The following is an 18,644-nucleotide window of genomic DNA, read 5'->3' as shown; positions in this document are numbered from 1 at the left end:
TAACGTTGTGGCACTTGTGGTGAGTATACGTGGTTGTTGCTGCGTTTTCGCATCGGTAATTTATTTTCCCCACGAGTCATGGATGCGGCTGTCTAGGTAATTTATAGTCTCTGCAGCCGTGTGCGACAGCTGAATGCTTGAGAAGAACGGATAGAGATTGAACAGCGCGTGTGTGAATAAAGTTGTGGTGTGGGTTCGTAAGAGGTGTTGCGGTTGGCGAGGGGTAGTGGATGAGGTCGAGGCCGTCGAAGAGCAAGCCAAGCAGCAGAGAAGTTTCGCAATATTTTTTTTTTTACATGAGTTCTACCTCATACAGAACAAAAACTAAGGGGCAATTAGCATTTGAAGATTGTTAGGTCGCTGAGCACTCAAATGGGAGGAAAACAACCAAAGTAGCGTGTGGTGTACACCATAAAACTTATCTTGGCAGTCATTGTGCCATTCATTCTTAAACATGACTGAAAGCCGAAGTTGGGACTTTACTGATGAGAAAGATCTTGCGCTTATTCGGCAAGCGCTGGTGATCGCCCCATTCTTCAGCCACGAGATGACATTCTGGCTATGTAGGACGCTCTAGCAGCTACACTAGTTGCAAACGAGAGCTCCCCTCGAGAAAGTTTGAGCGGTAAGACGGCTAATGGACGATTCGACAAGCTTCTCAAGGCCCACCGAGAGCATGCTACAGAGGCTGCAATGCTGTCTGGCGTTTCAGAAGACGAGAGCGAGAAGGTCGTGATCTTGGACGAGATTATAGCTCTAATAGATGACCATGCTGCTCGACAGCGGCTCAAAAGGCGGCCTAGAGTCTCAAACGTCAACTCGAAGAAGAGGCCTCGTTGGTAGCGCGGAGATTGGCGATGGAAATGCTGAGACATCGGTGGACTGCACCCCGCCTAAACGGTGCAAAGAAACGGAACTGAAGAAGCTTCTTATCAAACTCAAAGATAAGGGGACTGTCGACAAAAAGAATGTTAGATAAACGAATGCGTTACAGTGTACGTTGGAACGTGAAGACGACAGAGACCAAGCCACGCGCATTTGCCAAGAAGGAGCTGAACAGATGCTGAAGCTCATCGGAGCTGTAACTGAATGCATCCTAGCTATTATTCAATACCAAAATCAAAGTGACTCAATTGCTATAAACACTAGCTAATCCTGTAGGTATACCGTTAGTCCAAAATAGCAGTGACAGTATGCGAGTAACTTACTAATAGCGACGTACTTACCGACTGGGCTGAGTTGATTTCGAAGAGACCCTTTTTAAAATCAATAAAGCCCCATAGCGTTTTCACCTCCTTAAATTCCCATTCTACTGTTTTATTTTGCCGACAGAACAGCAGCGGGCGACACGTGAAGTTCATGCTCGAGTGTGTCAGTGTCGCGTCAGTTCGACAACTCCACAGTCGTAGCGGTCACCACAACGCTATTCTGGGTCTGGGAAGTGGGTGTTGGTCACGCTGAGCTTCACGGTCGGCGTCGCGGTCAGCAAAAGGACGTCATTTAAACGAGTGCTGATCTTGACACTGCTGACAGGGTCTCCGTACAGCAGATTGATGGAGTGTACCTTTCTCAAAACGGTAACTGAACCCTGGACGATAATTCAGAACATTGAGCGCGTTGCTCCGATTATTTCAGATCATCGCCACGAAGACACACTTGCTTCATTTGGCAGGATCTATCCTCTCGTATTTACTCACTACAGCCTCCGGTCTCACCATAATGGTTGATGAGCTCGACGCGGAAGCAGTCGTCATACTCGGCCATTCCAAAGCCAACCCATCTTCAGTGTAGTAGTGGGTTTTGGGGCAGGCTTTTCTGTCATGACGACAGAACATGCAGAAGCGATGTCGTGGATGGGAGGGTAGGCGTCCCACTGTCGTTGTGCCTCTCGTTTCCTCGAAGTAGCTGTAAAGTTGATGGCATGCAGAAGATTGATAAATGTGGATATTACACTTGGGCATACCGCACACAAATGAGGAGCTGATGGAAGCATGCCTCATAACCAGTAGCAAATTCTCTGTCTGTCTCTTCGTTGTTCCACGATCGCACACCAAATTCACTGAAGCTTCACCAGTAAGTTGTACCGCTTCAGAACGTAAACAACATGTTTTTTTATCACGGTCGATAGAATCAGTACTAATACTTCCCAAATCCAAAGAGACTCATATTCATAGCCTTCGACCCGACGTCTAGAAACGGAGCCAATTATCATTACATCTCAAACAACTACGCGCGTTGGTTTGAATCTCTTCATTTTGCATTTCACCGTTGTTCTAAAAAAGCCGGTTACCTCCTTATTATGTTGATATTCACATTGATAGAAAAAAACTAGAACTTCATATGACATTACAGTCTTAAAAGCTTACACCCAACTAGTGTTGGCATCAGTAATAGCGTGTCTTTCTTACTATTCTACTCAGAACTCGCACGCATAACCAGCCATGTTATATCAAAATATGTACCTGCCAGAATTCACTCACCACTGAAAATAACTCACCATCAATAAAATGAATACTACTATTACTACTCGCCCGAATAAAAGCCCGCTCTCGAATAAGTCCCTCTTTTACTATTTTTATTATTATGATCCTTACATAATCCTAGTTTCTTTACTTACGGAAATACCGGAAATTTCGAGTTTTTGGTCGGCTACTATTTTTAACATTAAAATAAAGGTCGGACTATAGGGCGTAGCAGCGAAAAATATCTACCAGAAAATCTATAATTACGTTACACGAAGATAGCGGTACAAATATTAAAAATGGTACCAGTACTGTGGGATACCGGGTATGATTACCACTATATCATTGTACTGTACCAGGTATTGCACGAACATCCGTTTTGACGAAGCCATCTTGGTCCCAGAGAGTCCCTTTGATAATAAGCTCCTATTGTAAGCAATGAAAGCGACAAGACTTGCATACAACTCAGCATACTCAAACAAAACAAAATGGTAATGTGGGAATTTTCCCCCCCACGTTACCATTCTGTTCTGTAGGATCTGCTACATGTACGCACACCTCACTCAACACACGATCTAACGAAAGTACTAACGGTAAGATTGAGGTGGGGTTTGCTGTTTTGGACTGCTTGTTTTCGACATGCTTACTCCGAGTCCTCTTCGTCCACGGTGCGTCGCTTCTTGTGGCTGCGAATAACCACCTCCTCCTCCTCCTCCTCTTCATCGTCCTCGCCCTCGTCCACACCAGCGTCGTTGTCACTCTCTGATCTCTCGCCTTCACGTTCGCGTTCGAGTTCACGCTGGCGTTGGCTGCTACGGTACTCGTCAAAGCCACCACCAGGTACCGGACGACGGACACCATGCTTGCGGTGCGCTGCAGAGCCCTTGCGCTTGCCGAACTGTTCCTTGATGGCACCCACGTGCTCGTCGTCATCGTAATCCATGGCATCGTAGCCCTCCTCCAAGAACTGCGCATCCATGCGCGAGGAGCGCTCGCGATCGTACTCGTATCCCTGACGTGCCTTCTTGCGGTTCTGCAGCCGGAGTTTCTCGTCAGTGATCTTAACACGCTGCTCCTGTTCACGCTCGCCGTCCAGCTCTGAAATGTACTCCTTAAGCTTCTGCACACTCTTGTTGTGCTTGGCTCGCATGGACATGGTGAGACTCTTGTGAGACTTGCTGGCTGTGGTCATCGGACGAATCGTAAACTTCTCCTTAAGGCGTGCATGGCACTCCAGCACGCTTTCCTGTCCTGGCACCACATCGTCACTATCCTGGTAGTGCGGACTATCACTCGCCATCTCGTTCACGAACAGGAACGAGTTAGCCAGTTTCTGACGGGACAGAGTCAACGCCTCCTTGCCCACAAACATGGAGAACGTGCCGTCCTCCCACTGCACCAGCTTGGCGTTGGATTCCCGTAATGGCAAGTTGGTCTTGTCGTCCAACAGCACGCGACCAGTAGCAGGGTCGCGTTTGTAGCGCCAGCGCACGTAGTTACGGTACAAGGTCTCGTCCGATGGATTGTCCATCTCGGCTCGGATGGCTTCCTTAGTGTATGGCTCCGGCACAAGGCGAAGGATATTAGGCATCTTGCTGATAAAGTACTTGGCTGTCTTGGGGGCTTTGGGGGTCTTGGGGAGCCACATGTTGTCCGAGTAGCCGTTGTCTCCGTCACCACCTCCAGAGGCACTACGGTCGCCGGCCTCATCGCCGAAGAGATCCTCATTGCTGCGTCCTCCGTCGCGGGCGGGCGATTCCTTCACACCTCTAAATAGTCATAATATACAATCTCAATAACCCACGAGAGAGAGAGAGAGAGATTAACTGGAGCAGCTTTATGCGACGTACGAGGCCTTGAATTCTTCCTCCTCCGAGTCGTAGTCGGATCCGAAGAGATCTTCCATCTCCTTGTCCTTCTCTTCCTTCTTAGGGGACAACACTCCCTTTTTGTCATCTCCCTCCTTCTTGTCATCTTCCTCTTCGTCACTGTCGTCGCTGAAGAGTTTGTCCGGGTCTGCCGGCTTGCTACTCTTGGAAGCGTCGCCGCTGGACTTGAGCGAGGACCCGCCGAGGTCAAACTCGTCCTCGCTGCTGCTGCTGCTGTCCGACTGGGCCTCTGGGGACGACGCCATGCCAGCACTCAAAAAAACTTCGGCTTGGCTGGAAACCTGGAAAGTAGTCACTCAACCGGGTGTTTTTTGTCCTGTCAGTTTTGTCCATTTTTGCCTCAGTTCATTTTTACTGCGACCTACCGTCCCCGTTTGAGTGACTATCATTTTGGTACACAAGTCATTTTTGCTGTAAGCGGCAATTGTAGGCAAAATGGAGCAGATCATGCAGATGCAGGACGATATCCACAAGCTCAAGAAGCTCATGGACTCGGTATTTGACAAGATGTAGGTGTTACCGATACTGTCAATTGGCACGGGTTTACATTGGCGCCAGTGCGCCAGTGCGAGACGAGCAACCGGTGGAAACAGTCTGCAATCGCTGATGGTGTCGGTGTTTGTTGACGTGCTGTTGCCGCAGTGAGAACCAGTCGGAGCAGCGTCCGTACGATACCGCCGACGCCTACGGTGGGTATAAGCTCGTTACTTTGGTAGTTTAGTATTGATGGACACGGGAACACTGATCGTATTGTGATGGCGCCCGCAGCGGACAAAGACCGAATCGTCGAGATGCTCAACCGACTGAGCTCCAGGGTGCGTCAGCGCCAACTACAGTTTCCTTATTGACGATGCATTACGCTAATTGGCTGTTACTGTGTGTAGATGGCGGACGCTGACATGTCGAACCTCACTGCGACGCCGACGAAGGACGCCACACCAGAGGACATCGCGGTACTGCGAGTCCTAGACTGCCATCCGAGGAAGCCGACTAACATCTTGCCTGTTGCTGCAGGAGCTAAAGCAGAGCATCAACCGCATAGAGGCGGAGCGCCAGAACATCAATCGCCGTGCTGGCGCATCGCTCAAGGGAGTCTTGTAAAATATTCACGGGGACGCTCCTGCGCGTGTTATTCACAACGAATCGTCGCTGCTCTGTTAGCGTACTGCCGCCCCACTAAGCTCAAATGTATCCCTGAATCTAGCAAAGTCCATCGCTTGTCTCTCCGTTATCTACCGGGTTCGTCCGCCAAGTTACTCATTGAAGTCGAACTCGTGAGAGTTCGCCCAAATGTCGTTGGTGATCGCCTTCACGTCCTCTTTGTGGACGCCGCCATTTAGCGATCTCTTCGGGGACTGAGACGACGGGGGTGGCGACTCCAGCTTGCTACGCTTTACTGGCCGCTCCACTGCAGGGGCGTCGTGTTTGGCAAGCTCCTCGTGCGCCACCTCCTCTGCAATCTCTTCCCACAGTCCAGTCGTCTTCAAGTAAATCTCCAGAGCAGACGCACTTTCGAAGCGATCCTCACCAGACACGGCTGTTTTCGGGTTGGCGCTGGGCTTGAAGTAGTCGTACTCAAAGCGTCCAGGTCGGTAGTACCAACCACGTCCAATGAGCTTCTTCAAAACTGTACCAAACTTCAGCTTGGGCAGTCTGGAGAACCTACTTTCGAGCTCAGCAGCCTCCACTTCAGCCTGATAGAGGCTTTGGCTTGAAGGAGGGGTGCTGGACGTCTTCTTGGGAGCCTTCTTTGACTTCTTCGGCTTCGGGGCAGCAGGTGCGTGCGGTGTAAGGACTTTAGACGGAGGACCATAGAGCGCCAGGTTTCGCTTCCGTGCCGCTTGCTGCTCCAGCCGCTGGTGGTGTCGCACCAGAGCCTTTTCCCGCTCTTCATCCACCACCTGGTCGTGCTCTTGTCGGAGTTCATCTTCAATGCGCTTCCACGTGCCACTCACCTTTAAGAAGTCCTCCAAGTCTGCCTGGGACTGGAAGTAATTGACATTATGCTCCTTGGTGGCTTCCGTGTACTTAGGCGAGAAGTAATCATACTCGAAGACTCCGCTCTTGTGGTACCAGCCCTCGTCCTGTAGCTTTGAGTACACAATTCCAAAGGAGCATCTGAATTCGGGAGCGACGAAGTTGAAATCATCCCCCTTGCTCACTTCCTCAACAACCGCTTTCTTCTTCTTCTTCTTTGTCGCTGGTTTTTTCGCGCTGGACTTGGCTGCCTTCGCCTTCTTATTGGACGACGAGCTCTTCGTCGACTTGGATGCAGACGACGAAAGCTTGCGCTTTGCACCAGATGAGGATGAACCGGGTGACACATTCCTAGCAGGAGTGACGAACTTGGTACTCGAAGATGATGTCGGGGTAGGACGCTTAACACTCTTCACGGCAGGTGATGGGGTTTTAAACAAGGAGGTCTTAGCCTTCTTCGGAGCAGGCGCAGGTGTCGGCTGTACACGCGGAGCAAAGGAAATGACCTGGTGACCCTCGGCAGAGTCACCCAGTTCAATTTCACCCACCTCGACGGCCAGACATTTGAGCACAGCGCGCTTTTTAGTCTGGAAAACTGTCTCGTTCGGGAGGAAGTTCTCAAATTTGGTGTTCGGCTTGACGTACCACGTCTCGGGTCCACACGTCATGGTGAACCAGTTAAACTCCTTCTCCACAATAGGCCACAGCATCTCCCAGAGCTCTTGATCCTCAAAATCATTCTTTTTCTCGCCCGTGAGTTGAATGAATTTCCAGCACGCCTTGACCTTCGAGTCGAACACGTTAATGTTGGGCTTGAAGTTGAAGAACTGTACGCCCGGCATGGCACAGAACAGGGTGTTCATACCCTGAGCGATCTGCCATCCACCATTCTCCACCAGCTTGGAAATGGCGGGAAAAACTTTAGTGAACTTGCCTTCCGCACCCTTAGCTCGGAACTCTTCAGGTGTGTCGTCTTCCCCCTCCTTCTCTGTCTCCTTCTCTGCTTCCTTCAGTCTATCCACAATAGGAGACGGAGCAACAGGCGGCTTCGAGGCTTTCACAGGTGACGACCGCGGCTTCGCAGGCGAGCGAGCCTTAATGGGGGACCGCATCTTGGCCGGAGACGATCGGGCCTTCACCGGTGATGAGCGCACCTTGGCCGGAGACGATCGGGCCTTCACTGGCGATGAACGGGGCTTTGCAGGGGACGAATGCGCTTTAGCGGGAGACGATCGGATTTTCGCGGGCGAGTTGCGGGACTTGACAGGAGACCGAATGACCGTGGGGCTCATTGGCGTCTTCTTTTTAGCCTCCTGCATTTCCTCGTCCACCGGCTCCTCCTGCACCAGTACTTGTGTGGTCGGGTAGTCGATGTCTTGCTCGGGCTCGTCCTCGGAGCTACTGTCGCTGGAGCTGCTCGAGTTCTCCTCTCGTTTCTCCTCCTCCTGCGCCGCGGCCTCCGCTTCCATGTACGCCAGCGTCTTGGGTAGTTCCTGGTGCACAGCAACGCCTGCTTCAGATACACGGTCGCTCCGAGCGCTGTAGCTTCCAGTTAGCAGGTCCAGCGGGTCCATGACAAGCAGTTATTTATAGGAACTGATCCGCTTTTTTGGCGGGACCTATTCCTGGCTATTGGCGCATCAGTAAGTACGTCGTCTCCTATTGGTCAAAACTTGAATTTGAAACCCTGCTCAAACCGATCCCAGCAGATTCAAACGAGCAAAGCGCGCGCCAAAACTGCGCGCGCATTCCGCATCCAACTCGGACCACTAGCGGCTCGTACCTGACGCTGTGGATCGATCGCAAGCATGGCGCCTACTGAATGTGACGCGACGGCGCTGTACTGGGTCAAGCTGCGTACTATGCAGGTCTTCTGGCCCGCCTGCGTGTACAAGAGCTACTCGGCCGCCGTGACGCACACGCACGACGTGTGGCCACTGCGTAACGACAAACCCGCGCTGGACGCCGAGGACCGCGTCCTCTACTTCTTCGGCGTTGGCCCGCGCGCCTGCCACGTGGTAGCGACTGGCTCCGCACCCAACCTGCAGCTATGCGTCGCTCACGAAGATGACATCACACGTGAGCCCTGGACTGGCGCTGAGGACTTCCCCGAGCTCTGCGGAAAGCATCAGATACCCGTCGATATCGTCACTCGTGCGCAGAATAACGCTTGCTTCCTGCGCGCCTGTGAGGAGGCCGCAACATTCGCTCGTGACGTGCGCACCGACGAGCAAGCCGGCGAGCTATTCGTGACGCTGTTGACCATGGCCAAGAAGGCTCGCGAGACCGGCAAGGCCATCGTAGTGAGGGAGATCATTCCTTCGCCCGCGAAGGCTCCAGAGAAGACCAAGAAGACCCAGCAGAAGGTCGCGGAGGAGAAGAAGGCAACAGATGTAGCCAAGCTGCTCAAGACTCCGGAGATGACGACTATGATGGCCAAGTGCTGGCAGCAGATGCTGGAGGCTGGCTGGGAGACGATGACGCAGGGCGACGGACAGGTGCTGTACAAGATGCCAGGCACGAACTTCTTCGACTTTGTCCCGAACGTCAACCTCTTCGACTCGCTTGAGAAGGCCTGCGGCCGCTACTTGAGCGACTGGGTCAAATCGACGTCTGTTGACGACTCGAGTGAGGATTTCTCCGAGTTGACTGAGTTTCTGTGGCCCATGGCGGCTAGTAGTGGCTGGGAGAGTATGGTGACGACGTCCGAGACGTTGTATAAGAAGGCAGACTTGCCGTTCGACCAGTGGATGCCCAATGTGACGATCTTCCGCTCCAAATCTCAGGCTGTGGCCAAGTATCTACAGGAGTGCGGACTCATTAACTCGAAGGACGACAACACTCCTGAAACACAAGACGTTGTGTCCGATGCTGCTGATTCAGATGTCGAGATGGAGGAACCTGAGGAATCCGAGGCTGAGAGCGAGGAGCAGAGTCAAATGGCTGAGGCTGAGTCCGATGACAGTGAAGAATCTGCGAGTGAGGAGGAAGATGAAGAGGAGGACAACCAAGAAGAGGACGAGGACGTTCCTGCTTCACCTGTGAAGAAGAAAGAAAGCAAAAAGAGCGCAGTTAAGGCTGCTCCCAAGTCGCAACCCACTAAGACGGTCGCGAAGCCAGTCAACCAGATGCAGAATATTCCTAAGAAGCCAAGGCAGGATATTCCTCCGTTCAAGATGGCATTTGGAAAGCTCGAGAGCGAGTTGAAGCGCCGTGGATGGTACTGGAAGAGTGGAGGTCTGCAGTGGAACTACTACCAGCCATACTGCAAGACGAAGGACAAGAAGTCACTCATTGCTAACGAAGACTACTTCTGTGGCCGAGAACAACTCGAAGTTTACCTTGATCACAGTGGTGAGTACGACCATATCCGCAGGAAGCTGGAAGACGATCACTACAATCTATACATTGTTGAAAGTGACAGCGACGAAGACGAACCAAACAGTGCAGCAAAGGCTCCAGTCCGTGCCAAGAAACCTGAGCCAAAGCCAGCCCCAAAGCAAACTGTCCGTGGTCGATCCAAGTCCGTGAGTCGCTTCCGACGTGCTCGCTCAAAGTCAACGGCTCGGGGATCTAATGGTTTGTCATCCCAAACCACACTTGCTGAAGTCAAATTCGGTGAGATCTGGCGTGTTCTATCGGACGATGGCTGGCACTACCGCTACGGTGCGCTTGAGTGCGACTACTTTATGCCCCACTGCGCCACCACCAAGGACGGCATTGCAGGAGTCGACTACTTTCAGACAAAGGATCAACTGATCGAGTACTTGCATACCAGTGGAATCTGGGATAGGACGGCAGCGCGTGTGCGAGCTGAAGCTGCTATGGACTCGGACGAGTTCATGGATAGCGATGTCGATACATCAACCCCCGTTCAGAAGAGGAAGCGCGACGAAATCACCCCAGCCCCTCAGCATGGAGCCAAGAAACAGAAGGATGCATTCCGTACTCCGACTGACAAGCGATTGGCAACTGCAGACCTCAGTGACGATGAAGACATGGATACTATTTCGCCTGATGCTGCAGGTGTGAAGGGCAAGGAGAACAACGGAAGCGGTCGCCAGCCGCTACGAAATCTCGCCAACAGCTTCACACCTTCGCCGAATGCTGCACCGAAGGAGAAAAATCTACAACGCACTGATAGTACTGATGTTCCGATGGATTCTGCGAAGGAGACTCCGAGTAACTTGATTCAAAGTGCGATCCAGAAGCTCACGTCAGCTTATATTCCAACCAAATTCCGTCACCGTGAGAAGGAGTTCACAGAGATCCGCAAGTTCTTCACCGATTGTTTTAAAGGAGAGGAAATGACCAGTTTGTACATCTCCGGTGCACCGGGATGCGGTAAGACTGCACTGCTGAAGGCCACTCAGTCGGAAATCGATGAACTCTACCAGGTAAGACTACATTATTCGACGCTCTGGTGGCATGCGTGATGAATTAACTTTACAACGTGTTGTACGACAGGAATGCTGCTCTGGACAAGCCACGGAACCCGTTCGTTGCCATGTCAACGCGATGGCTCTCGCTGACTCGTCAGCACTTTTCTGTAAACTCGCGGAAGCACTTACAAAAAAATCTTTTTCCAGCGGGAACGAGGCGTTCGAAGCCATTGAGCGCGCCACAAACCGGAAACTCAAGACTTCCAAGACGATGATCCTGATCTTGGACGAGATCGACGTTCTTCTCAAGAACAACGGCATCGAGAACGATTTATGCAGGCTATTCGAGCTTGCCCACCGGACTTCAAACAGCTTCATCCTCATCGGTATCGCTAATCAGGTGGACTTTACTGAGCGTCACTTGCCAATGCTGCAACAGAGACTACCAGATTGCTCGCCTCGCGTCGTCATTTTTGAGCCGTACAGCCACCAGACTATCGAGCAGATCCTGATTGACCGTCTTGGAGGACAAACAGCGGCTTCGAAGATGGTTAGCTCTCACGGTATCTCCTTCTTGGCCCGGAAGATCGCGTCGACGACCGGCGATATTAGACTAGCGGTCGATACCTGCCGTCGTGTCCTGCAGCACAAGATGGAGCAGACAGACAAGGAGAACTCGGAGAACCCGTCGGATGAAGACTTGGGACGGCCGCTGCCGCTTACGGACATGCTGCGTATCATCAAGCATGCGTTGGAGTCCAAGAGCGCGTTAGTGATCCGCTCACTGCCACGTAATCTGCAGATGATTCTGTTCGCGTCTACTCGACTGCTCATCGTGACGGCGAACCGTGCTGCAGCGAATGGAAACGAGAACACGCCGCTCTTGAATGTCGACGAGCTGTACTCGTGCTACTGCGAGGTAAGTAAGGACGCAGGAGTATTCAAACCGCTGTCAGGACGCGACTTCAGGTCCGCGTTGGACACACTGGGTGAGGAAGGTCTCATCGCCGAGGCGGAGCTGAGGAAGCAGTTGATTAAGCTTCTGTTCAGCACCAGCGAGTTGCTGCAGAGCTTCCGCAAAGACCCCTTCTTCTCGCGGCTCGTATAACCGCGATGTGGTAGGTGTCTTGGTCGGCAGACGTACTACCTCGCTAGAGTGTTTACAGAGCTTAAAAGATATTAATGTCTGCCTCATAATATACTATGCTTGTTGCACGTTACACCCCCCCCCGGAGTCGAGATTCTCGATGGAGATACACGCCTGTCCACAGTTCAGCGGACTCTGCTGGAGACACGCAGATACATGGATACCTTCGAGTGTATCTGAACCGTGTAGAGTCATGGAGTTGTACAAGGTATCCTCTGCTCATCCTGGCCACTGTCCTTCAACGAGTCGTTGTGCAGCTCTCTAATGTACGGAGTCGGCCATGTCCTGTGGATTGTCGAAGCGAGGAAACCATGAGGATAATAATCAAAATTGTGGTAAATTAGTGGATCTACATATCTATCGATACAACGCGGCCATCTACAGACTGGCCATAGTAGGTGGAATAATATACTGAGTGTTTGTCTTGGTGGCTTGAAGCGAAGCCTGATTCATAACTTGACGCACGGCATGATCTTCCCACACTTCCGTTCGTGTAAGAAATCCGCCAGCGTATCTTTTTTAGTTGTTGAGCACAGAGCGAAGCCAACGCTTGAGCGACGTGTGCGTGTTGGACTTGGCGATGAAGATCCGCTCGTTGTTCTTGCTGCTCTTGCCGTTCCATGATCGACTCCGAGCCAACTGCGCATCTGAGTCTTGAGAACTCGATGAGGACTCGAAAGATTCCCCACTAGCGACCGTCAACTTCTGCTCGGATGAACTTGACGTTAGTATGGGCTGCTGAGTGCTGGCGTTACGGGATAGAAGCAGCTTAACGGTCTGGAACTGGCTCATGCGGCTGGCCTTCAGCAGCGACGACTCATTGTCCACGGTCATTGCATCCACGTCAGCTCCGTGATCCAGTAAACACGCAGCGACCGCTGTGTTGCCACGCTGAGACGCCAAGTGGAGTGCCGTGCAGTGATCGTGAGTCACATCGTCCACTGGCACCTTACCAACCTCCAGCAACAGCTTCACACATGCCAGTTGGTTCTCCTGGGCAGCAATATGCAGCGGTGTCTCGCCACTGGGACCTACTGCCGTACACTTGGCTCCCTTCTCCAGTAGAGACTGCACTACAACCTCTTGGCCACGAGCACAGGCCAAATACAGAGGCGGAATGCCACTACCATCTTTTGCATGTACATCGGCACCCATCTTGATCAACAGCAAAACGGTCTTAGCACTGCCATTCTTCACTGCGGCATGCAATAGCGAGCTTTGTGAGGTCTTTTCGCGTGCTTCTAGCAGCAATCGGGGGTCGTACATCTTGGCCAAGCACTTGATCAGACGGTAATCCGGCAAATTTACAGCGTCGAACGCGCACTTGATGACATTCTGCCTAGAAACAGCATTTTTGCCTTCACCCAATAGGACACGAATCAGCTCAGGGTGGTCTACTGCAGCTGCTGAGCAGGCCTTCTGTAACGTAGAGCTGGAGATCAGAGGCACGTAGACACGCTCGTTTGCTTCTGCTCCTTTCTTATGGAAAAGCTGATGCACTGGACTGGCCTTCTTCTTGGCGTCTGCAGTGGCAAAGTTCACCAAAGTGCGGATCACATCCTCATGACCGTGACTAGCAGCCATCACCAACGCGTCCTCGTCAATACGAGCGCCGTACTGCATCAATAACTCCAATATATCCGACTTGCGGTTCTTGCAGGCGATACCCAAACAAGTCCGCTGTTTCCGCTTACGAGAGAACATTGGGTCGATACTGCGCCTCCTGTGGTTGCGAATATGGCTGGATAGAGTCTGCTTTGCTCCGGGCTTAGCGCTGCCTGCGCTGTTCGGGTCTGCATGGCGCTTGAGCAGCAATTTGACAATCCTAGCGTCACCTGCTTCACAGGCCACTTCAAGCGGCGTCCGGCCACACGCACAGCTCGAGTTTACGAGCTTAATCAGATCCGCACCGAAGTAGAAGCTCAGCAGATGCTTGAGCGCCTGTAGCTCCGCTCTCCTGCACGCAGCGTGGATAGGAGACGGCATGTCCTTGACGTCATCTGAGGGTTTTAAGCTCTGGCAGCTGCACTGATTGCTATAACTCTGTTCAAGTTCCTGTTCGGGCTCCGTCTGCAGGAACGAGACCTTCTTCTTCTTCTTGAGCTTCTCTTTGGGCGCCTCGCTGTCTTCGCTGTATGTAGTGCTGCGCTCCAACGTCCGCAGGTTTACGCTAGCAGACGTGGACCGATTGCGCAGGATGGAGCTGGGGCTAGAGCTGAGCGGAGGAGAGTCCAATGTCACGGGCTCTGGCGCTGTACGGAAGGCCTGACGCAGCTCGATGGTCTGGTGCTCAAAGTCCACACAGTGACGCTGTCGCGAGAGCTCAGCGCGCCTTGGGGCGTTGAGGACGCTGCTGGTCGCTTCAAAGTCGCACATCGGCCGTAGTTTAGGCTGTGAGGATGGTAACACGTCGAGTTCGTCGCCCGACACGAGCTGGAGCTGCATGCTATGTTTATTCCTCCGCCGAACTCCGTCCCACTTTAATAGAAGAGCTGAATGAACGCTGATGGAAGGTGGGCACTATAAAGACGCTAAGGTAGTGGTGTAACGCGAGTGCGGAGGCTGCCTGGGAAATTGCGAAGTGCGATGGCCGGCGACCAGTGTGAAGCTTACGCCAGGCCGCAGTGTTGTATCTCGGATGGGATTTTTGCATGGTTTTTGGAGCTTCGTTTCAGTGTACTAACTGGACCGGAACCGTGGCGGAGAGTGCGCTGGGCAGTGGTCATATTGGGAATAGAATGGCCGCAAATGACCCCTTCGGGACTTCTCCCACCTCAACAGCACTGCGTTGCGCTGTAGCGAGCACGAAGAGGGCAATGCGGCGCCGGGCGAGGATTCCTCGGAGGAAACCTACATGGCAACATTACCATTGCCGACGTGCACAGCCTGGACAAGTGGATCCAGCTTACAAAAAAGATGATCCGCCCAACGCTGGAGCCGCTGACTCGGTTTCACTACGCCGTGCCGCCTGTCTCCAAGTTCAGTTGAAGCTGAATCCGCCAAAACCCAAACGGGCAATCGCGATGGCGTGAAATGGCAATGAAAAATGTGGAATGCTTGCTACGGCAGCTCTCGTTACGGCACTGATGTACATATAAGTATTCACAGTCCAGATAGCCCATGGTGTCGCTCTAGTCCAATAGCTACATAAATACAGGCTAATGGACTGGCACCCGGGGCTGGGGGCTCGCTGGCCTCAATGTAGAGAGAGAAAGCTGCAGCCGTTTTGGCTGGACGGCTGTAGGTGCTGTTGGAAAAGTGCGCAAGATGCTGCTGAACTGCCTGCACTGGCATGTGCACCAGCGCTGGTGGTGCCGGCTGGTGTGATCTCCGGAGAAAGCGGGATAATGGCTGACCGGTGGGGTTGTCCTCTTGTCGTTTCGAGCAGCCTCGGTGAGTCCGCATGGACATCACGAGTGATTGTCCGTCGTGCTCTCGTTCCGCAAGACATGACCACGAACGGAATACAATACATGTAGGCCAGCCATTCACACTTCAAGTTCGATGAGGGTCTTTTCGTTATGTGCTCCGTTATCGCTGATATTTTAGAGGAGAAATTTACGGGGGAGCTAAGACTTGGACTTCTATTGTGGTCGGTGCGTTGGAGACCAGTGAAGAAGAAAGCCACCACAGCTGACAGCACGCGAGATGACTCGGGATAAGGTGCCAGATTGGTGCTGACAAGCTGGAACTTATGCGGGGAGGTGATCATCTATTCGAAAGCGATAAATCAGCTTGGTGGAGATACTATAATACAGGGCAGCTACATTTCCCCAATACCGACTTCATCCTGACTCAAGCGGCTTGCGCTGTGGTAACGACCAAACATGTCTTTTTCGTCAGGATATGAACATTGTTGCAGGTTGTGGCCATCATCTTGTCTGTCGCTGGTGGCGTCACCGCTCGCCATTTAGATGTCAGTGGAGCCGTGAGCTAGCGCTGGAGGACGACAATGATACGCTAGAGAGGCCTCACGCAGGCTGAAGTAGCAATGTCATGCCATGATTGGGCTAGTTAGACGAGTCATTTTATGCTCTTAGGTCACCTTTTACTGACTTTACGCTCACCTGCCTTCTATTATACGACTACAGTCGACTCGAATTTCGAGATGTGCTACGGACTGTAGCGTACGACCACTGTGTCTGGGTCTTGAACAGCAGCAATAAACCGCCAAGTCATCGCCTTAACGCCAGAGATATCGAAAATCAATTTCTATTGACCCATACACTTTATTTTGCAAGCAAGGTGCGTTTTTTTATGTCGCTGCTATTGAAATTGCGATAACTTATAATCATTGCTGTTGAAGTACCAATTCGTAGGTACTGAGCTTTTTACGAGATTATTTACGTCTCGTGTAATTACGCCGTATCCCGTAGATTACCGACTGGTTAGGATTGATTGTTGGTAGAATACCTGGTAGAATAGCCTCACTTTCCTTTTGGTAAAGCCACTGAAGAGGCCCCGGCAGGGGCCGAAACGCGTCTGGCACGCGACCAACATGGATTGTCATTTCACCTACATTTCCTCGCTTTAAAAATTGCTAGCCTAGTATAATAGGCCACAGTCACCATTTTCGCGAATTATGAATGTAAAATTTGGATATCGGTGGTATTTACGGTACAACACTATATGGAGCGAACAATTAAGTTTTTCACAATAAAAGCTCATTATTAGTCTAAGCCGTGCTATTTTCGAATCTAACTGTCAATTTGAGTGCAACTGACTCGCAGCTGTAATACTCAGATATTCACAATAATATCGTATTCTATCGATACGAATTGAATAATTTATAAAATCTACATTTTTAAAGCCTGGTATGAGCGCCAGTTTTGCTCTGCTGTACACTATATGACAGAAAATAAAGCACTTTTGGTGTTTCTAAATGACATTTCAAGGCATTTTAGTGGACCTGCCGTGACAAAACCGGATGGACATTTGCTTCAGCTCCGTCGATCTAATGGATCATTGTTCCCATCTGTCACTCCACTATATTACCTATGTTGTAAATGGGGTGTATTAATAATAAGGTCGATGACCACTTTAGTGCATTGTTTTGTGGGTGTGCCATAAAGAATTGCTCTAAATCGACGAATATGTGGACAATTGTAAATCTGTAAGCACCAATCGATAGCTCGCGATTTGAGCTATTCTGTCTTTTTTATAGCTTTAATTAGGGACTCTTAGTAGGGACCAATTGCTCCCCAAAGAGGTGTCCGGAATCCAGCCCCCGTAAAATGGTGGATTTCCTTGAAAGCACCCCGCTCGAACCTGACGTCAGTGTCGGAAGGGAAAGAAGACACAAGAAGAAGCAAAGAAACTACGGTGGGAGCATGCCCACTTGGCAAGGAGACCTGGCATGTAAAACTTGCTTAACCGATCCTTCCCAACTCGTTACTTTCTACCCTACCGGACAATGTATCCAACATGGAACCGTGTGATGTTTGGAGAGAATTCAAGCAAGCCTACGGGCTTGGCGATGCTGTGGGACGGATTGAGATCACTAAGGCGTGGTAAGAAAAACGACCTCCAACTGGGAAGATTTTGCGCGTTTAAAAAAAGCTTCGCAGCAACATCAACCGAAACACAAAGGCACTGATAGGACACGAAATGGTGCCGGAGTCCTGGCTTGCGTTGAGGTTCTAGTACAATTACCAAGTGAGTTCTGGGCCAGCAGTCGCGCGCCCTCCCTGTAGCAATAGGGGGTCGTTAAAAAAGGTAGCTGCGATCGTTGATAGGAAGACTCAATCTTGGGTCCAATGTAGCCAGAGAAATCTAGGAAACAACGAGCAAGAATAAATGTGAAAACACTCTTCTTACTTGCGTTAGCGTTGTCCTAGAATCTGTATGTTATCGGGAAGATTTACGGCTGAATGAAAAGCTCGAACGTCGGCCACCTGCCGTGTTCGCACCAATATGCATGACTCTCCTTCCTGAGCACTCACCTGGCTCCTTGGACATGTTTTCTGTCCCTTCCTTCGCTTCAGTGGTGCAACTCAGCACCCACTGCACTCACCCCTCACGTCGTCCTTCCTTGGCGACTGCTATCCACGCCTGCAACCTTGCACGTCGTCGCCCTCGCTGACCTCGGGTCATCAACGCGGCTCCAATCTTCAACTTGTTCTGACACCATGTACGCCACACCAGGTGTACCCATATCACAAAAAGCATTCACCCAAGTCTGGGTCAAATACCGGACTCGAGCCTAGCACCCGGCCGCCACCTCCTGGCCGGTCGGCCAGCCACCCGGACGAGAGACACAGCAGTATTAGTGTGTCACTGGGTAACTTTACCCTGGCGCAGGTAGAGGTAGCAGTTCGACACGTATGTGGCGACAAGTCAATAAAGGAGATCGGTTTTACGGTAACGAAACAACATCAGATAGCTCTTTCATTGGATCAATAGAGACTACAGTTTTAACTCCATTAGGTAATACATGCTCCCTAACGCTAAGCGAAGTTGCACACGATAACCAATGTGGAGAAACTTGTTAAGTGTCTACTACCAACAGGGATACTTAAAATACAATATAATACAACTGCTTGCCGTGCGGTGAAATACATATCGGGTCAAATGAGACCAGAGCAAGGAAATAAATAATTGCAATTGTGGTGAGGCAGACAATAAATTATTGCATGCCAAGGGTGCTAGCCTTCTACTTCTCTAGACACGCAACCACTGTGGCTATGCTTACGCTGCTTTCCGCACGCCTTGCAGACATGATATCCAGCCAGCTCGTCTTCTTCATCAAGTCATGGCTTGAAGAAGGCAGCGATCTGCCTGGGGGGGG

General features: G+C 51.3%; 6 protein-coding genes across 8 annotated transcripts; 3 read left to right on the top strand and 3 right to left on the bottom strand.

Annotated features, from left to right (window-relative positions):
* Positions 1–769: 769 nt before the first annotated feature.
* PPTG_13666 (hypothetical protein) lies at positions 770–979 on the top strand (the record flags this gene model as incomplete). The annotated part of the gene is made up of 1 exon (XM_008910031.1): positions 770–979. One exon carries the CDS (start codon positions 770–772, stop codon positions 977–979), a length of 210 nt encoding a protein of 69 aa, XP_008908279.1.
* A 1,881-nt stretch (positions 980–2,860) lies between these two features.
* On the bottom strand, positions 2,861–4,685 carry PPTG_13665 (hypothetical protein). The gene is made up of 2 exons (XM_008910030.1): positions 4,313–4,685; positions 2,861–4,231 (listed from the first exon to the last, which is right to left on the bottom strand). The coding sequence occupies exons 1-2, from the start codon at positions 4,594–4,596 to the stop codon at positions 3,106–3,108; spliced, it is 1,410 nt and encodes a 469-aa protein (XP_008908278.1). The 5' UTR covers positions 4,597–4,685; the 3' UTR covers positions 2,861–3,105.
* Positions 4,686–4,707: 22 nt separating this feature from the next.
* Positions 4,708–5,582, top strand: PPTG_13664. 2 transcript variants are annotated; one of them, XM_008910029.1, is made up of 5 exons: positions 4,708–4,860; positions 4,994–5,040; positions 5,120–5,166; positions 5,236–5,304; positions 5,375–5,582. In XM_008910029.1, the coding sequence occupies exons 1-5, from the start codon at positions 4,787–4,789 to the stop codon at positions 5,450–5,452; spliced, it is 315 nt and encodes a 104-aa protein (XP_008908277.1). In that variant the 5' UTR covers positions 4,708–4,786; the 3' UTR covers positions 5,453–5,582. The 2 variants fall into 2 exon arrangements, with proteins under 2 accessions (XP_008908277.1, XP_008908276.1); XM_008910028.1 differs by having other exon boundaries at positions 5,366–5,582.
* Positions 4,993–7,980, bottom strand: PPTG_13663. Of its 2 annotated transcripts, XM_008910027.1 has the most exons (2): positions 7,483–7,980; positions 4,993–7,440 (listed from the first exon to the last, which is right to left on the bottom strand). In XM_008910027.1, exons 1-2 carry the CDS (start codon positions 7,900–7,902, stop codon positions 5,605–5,607), a joined length of 2,256 nt encoding a protein of 751 aa, XP_008908275.1. In that variant the 5' UTR covers positions 7,903–7,980; the 3' UTR covers positions 4,993–5,604. The 2 variants fall into 2 exon arrangements, with proteins under 2 accessions (XP_008908275.1, XP_008908274.1); XM_008910026.1 differs by having other exon boundaries at positions 4,993–7,980.
* Positions 7,981–7,997: 17 nt separating this feature from the next.
* Positions 7,998–11,938, top strand: PPTG_13662 (hypothetical protein). Its single transcript, XM_008910025.1, has 2 exons — positions 7,998–10,725; positions 10,796–11,938. Exons 1-2 carry the CDS (start codon positions 8,137–8,139, stop codon positions 11,816–11,818), a joined length of 3,612 nt encoding a protein of 1,203 aa, XP_008908273.1. The 5' UTR covers positions 7,998–8,136; the 3' UTR covers positions 11,819–11,938.
* Positions 11,939–12,169: 231 nt separating this feature from the next.
* PPTG_13661 (hypothetical protein) lies at positions 12,170–14,553 on the bottom strand. The gene has a single exon (XM_008910024.1). It carries the CDS (start codon positions 14,300–14,302, stop codon positions 12,377–12,379), a length of 1,926 nt encoding a protein of 641 aa, XP_008908272.1. The 5' UTR covers positions 14,303–14,553; the 3' UTR covers positions 12,170–12,376.
* Positions 14,554–18,644: the final 4,091 nt, after the last annotated feature.

Source organism: Phytophthora parasitica, assembly GCF_000247585.1.
Source record: "Phytophthora parasitica INRA-310 unplaced genomic scaffold supercont2.36, whole genome shotgun sequence".
Classification (NCBI taxonomy): domain Eukaryota; phylum Oomycota; class Peronosporomycetes; order Peronosporales; family Peronosporaceae; genus Phytophthora; species Phytophthora nicotianae.
This window is presented reverse-complemented; position numbering and strand designations above follow the sequence as displayed.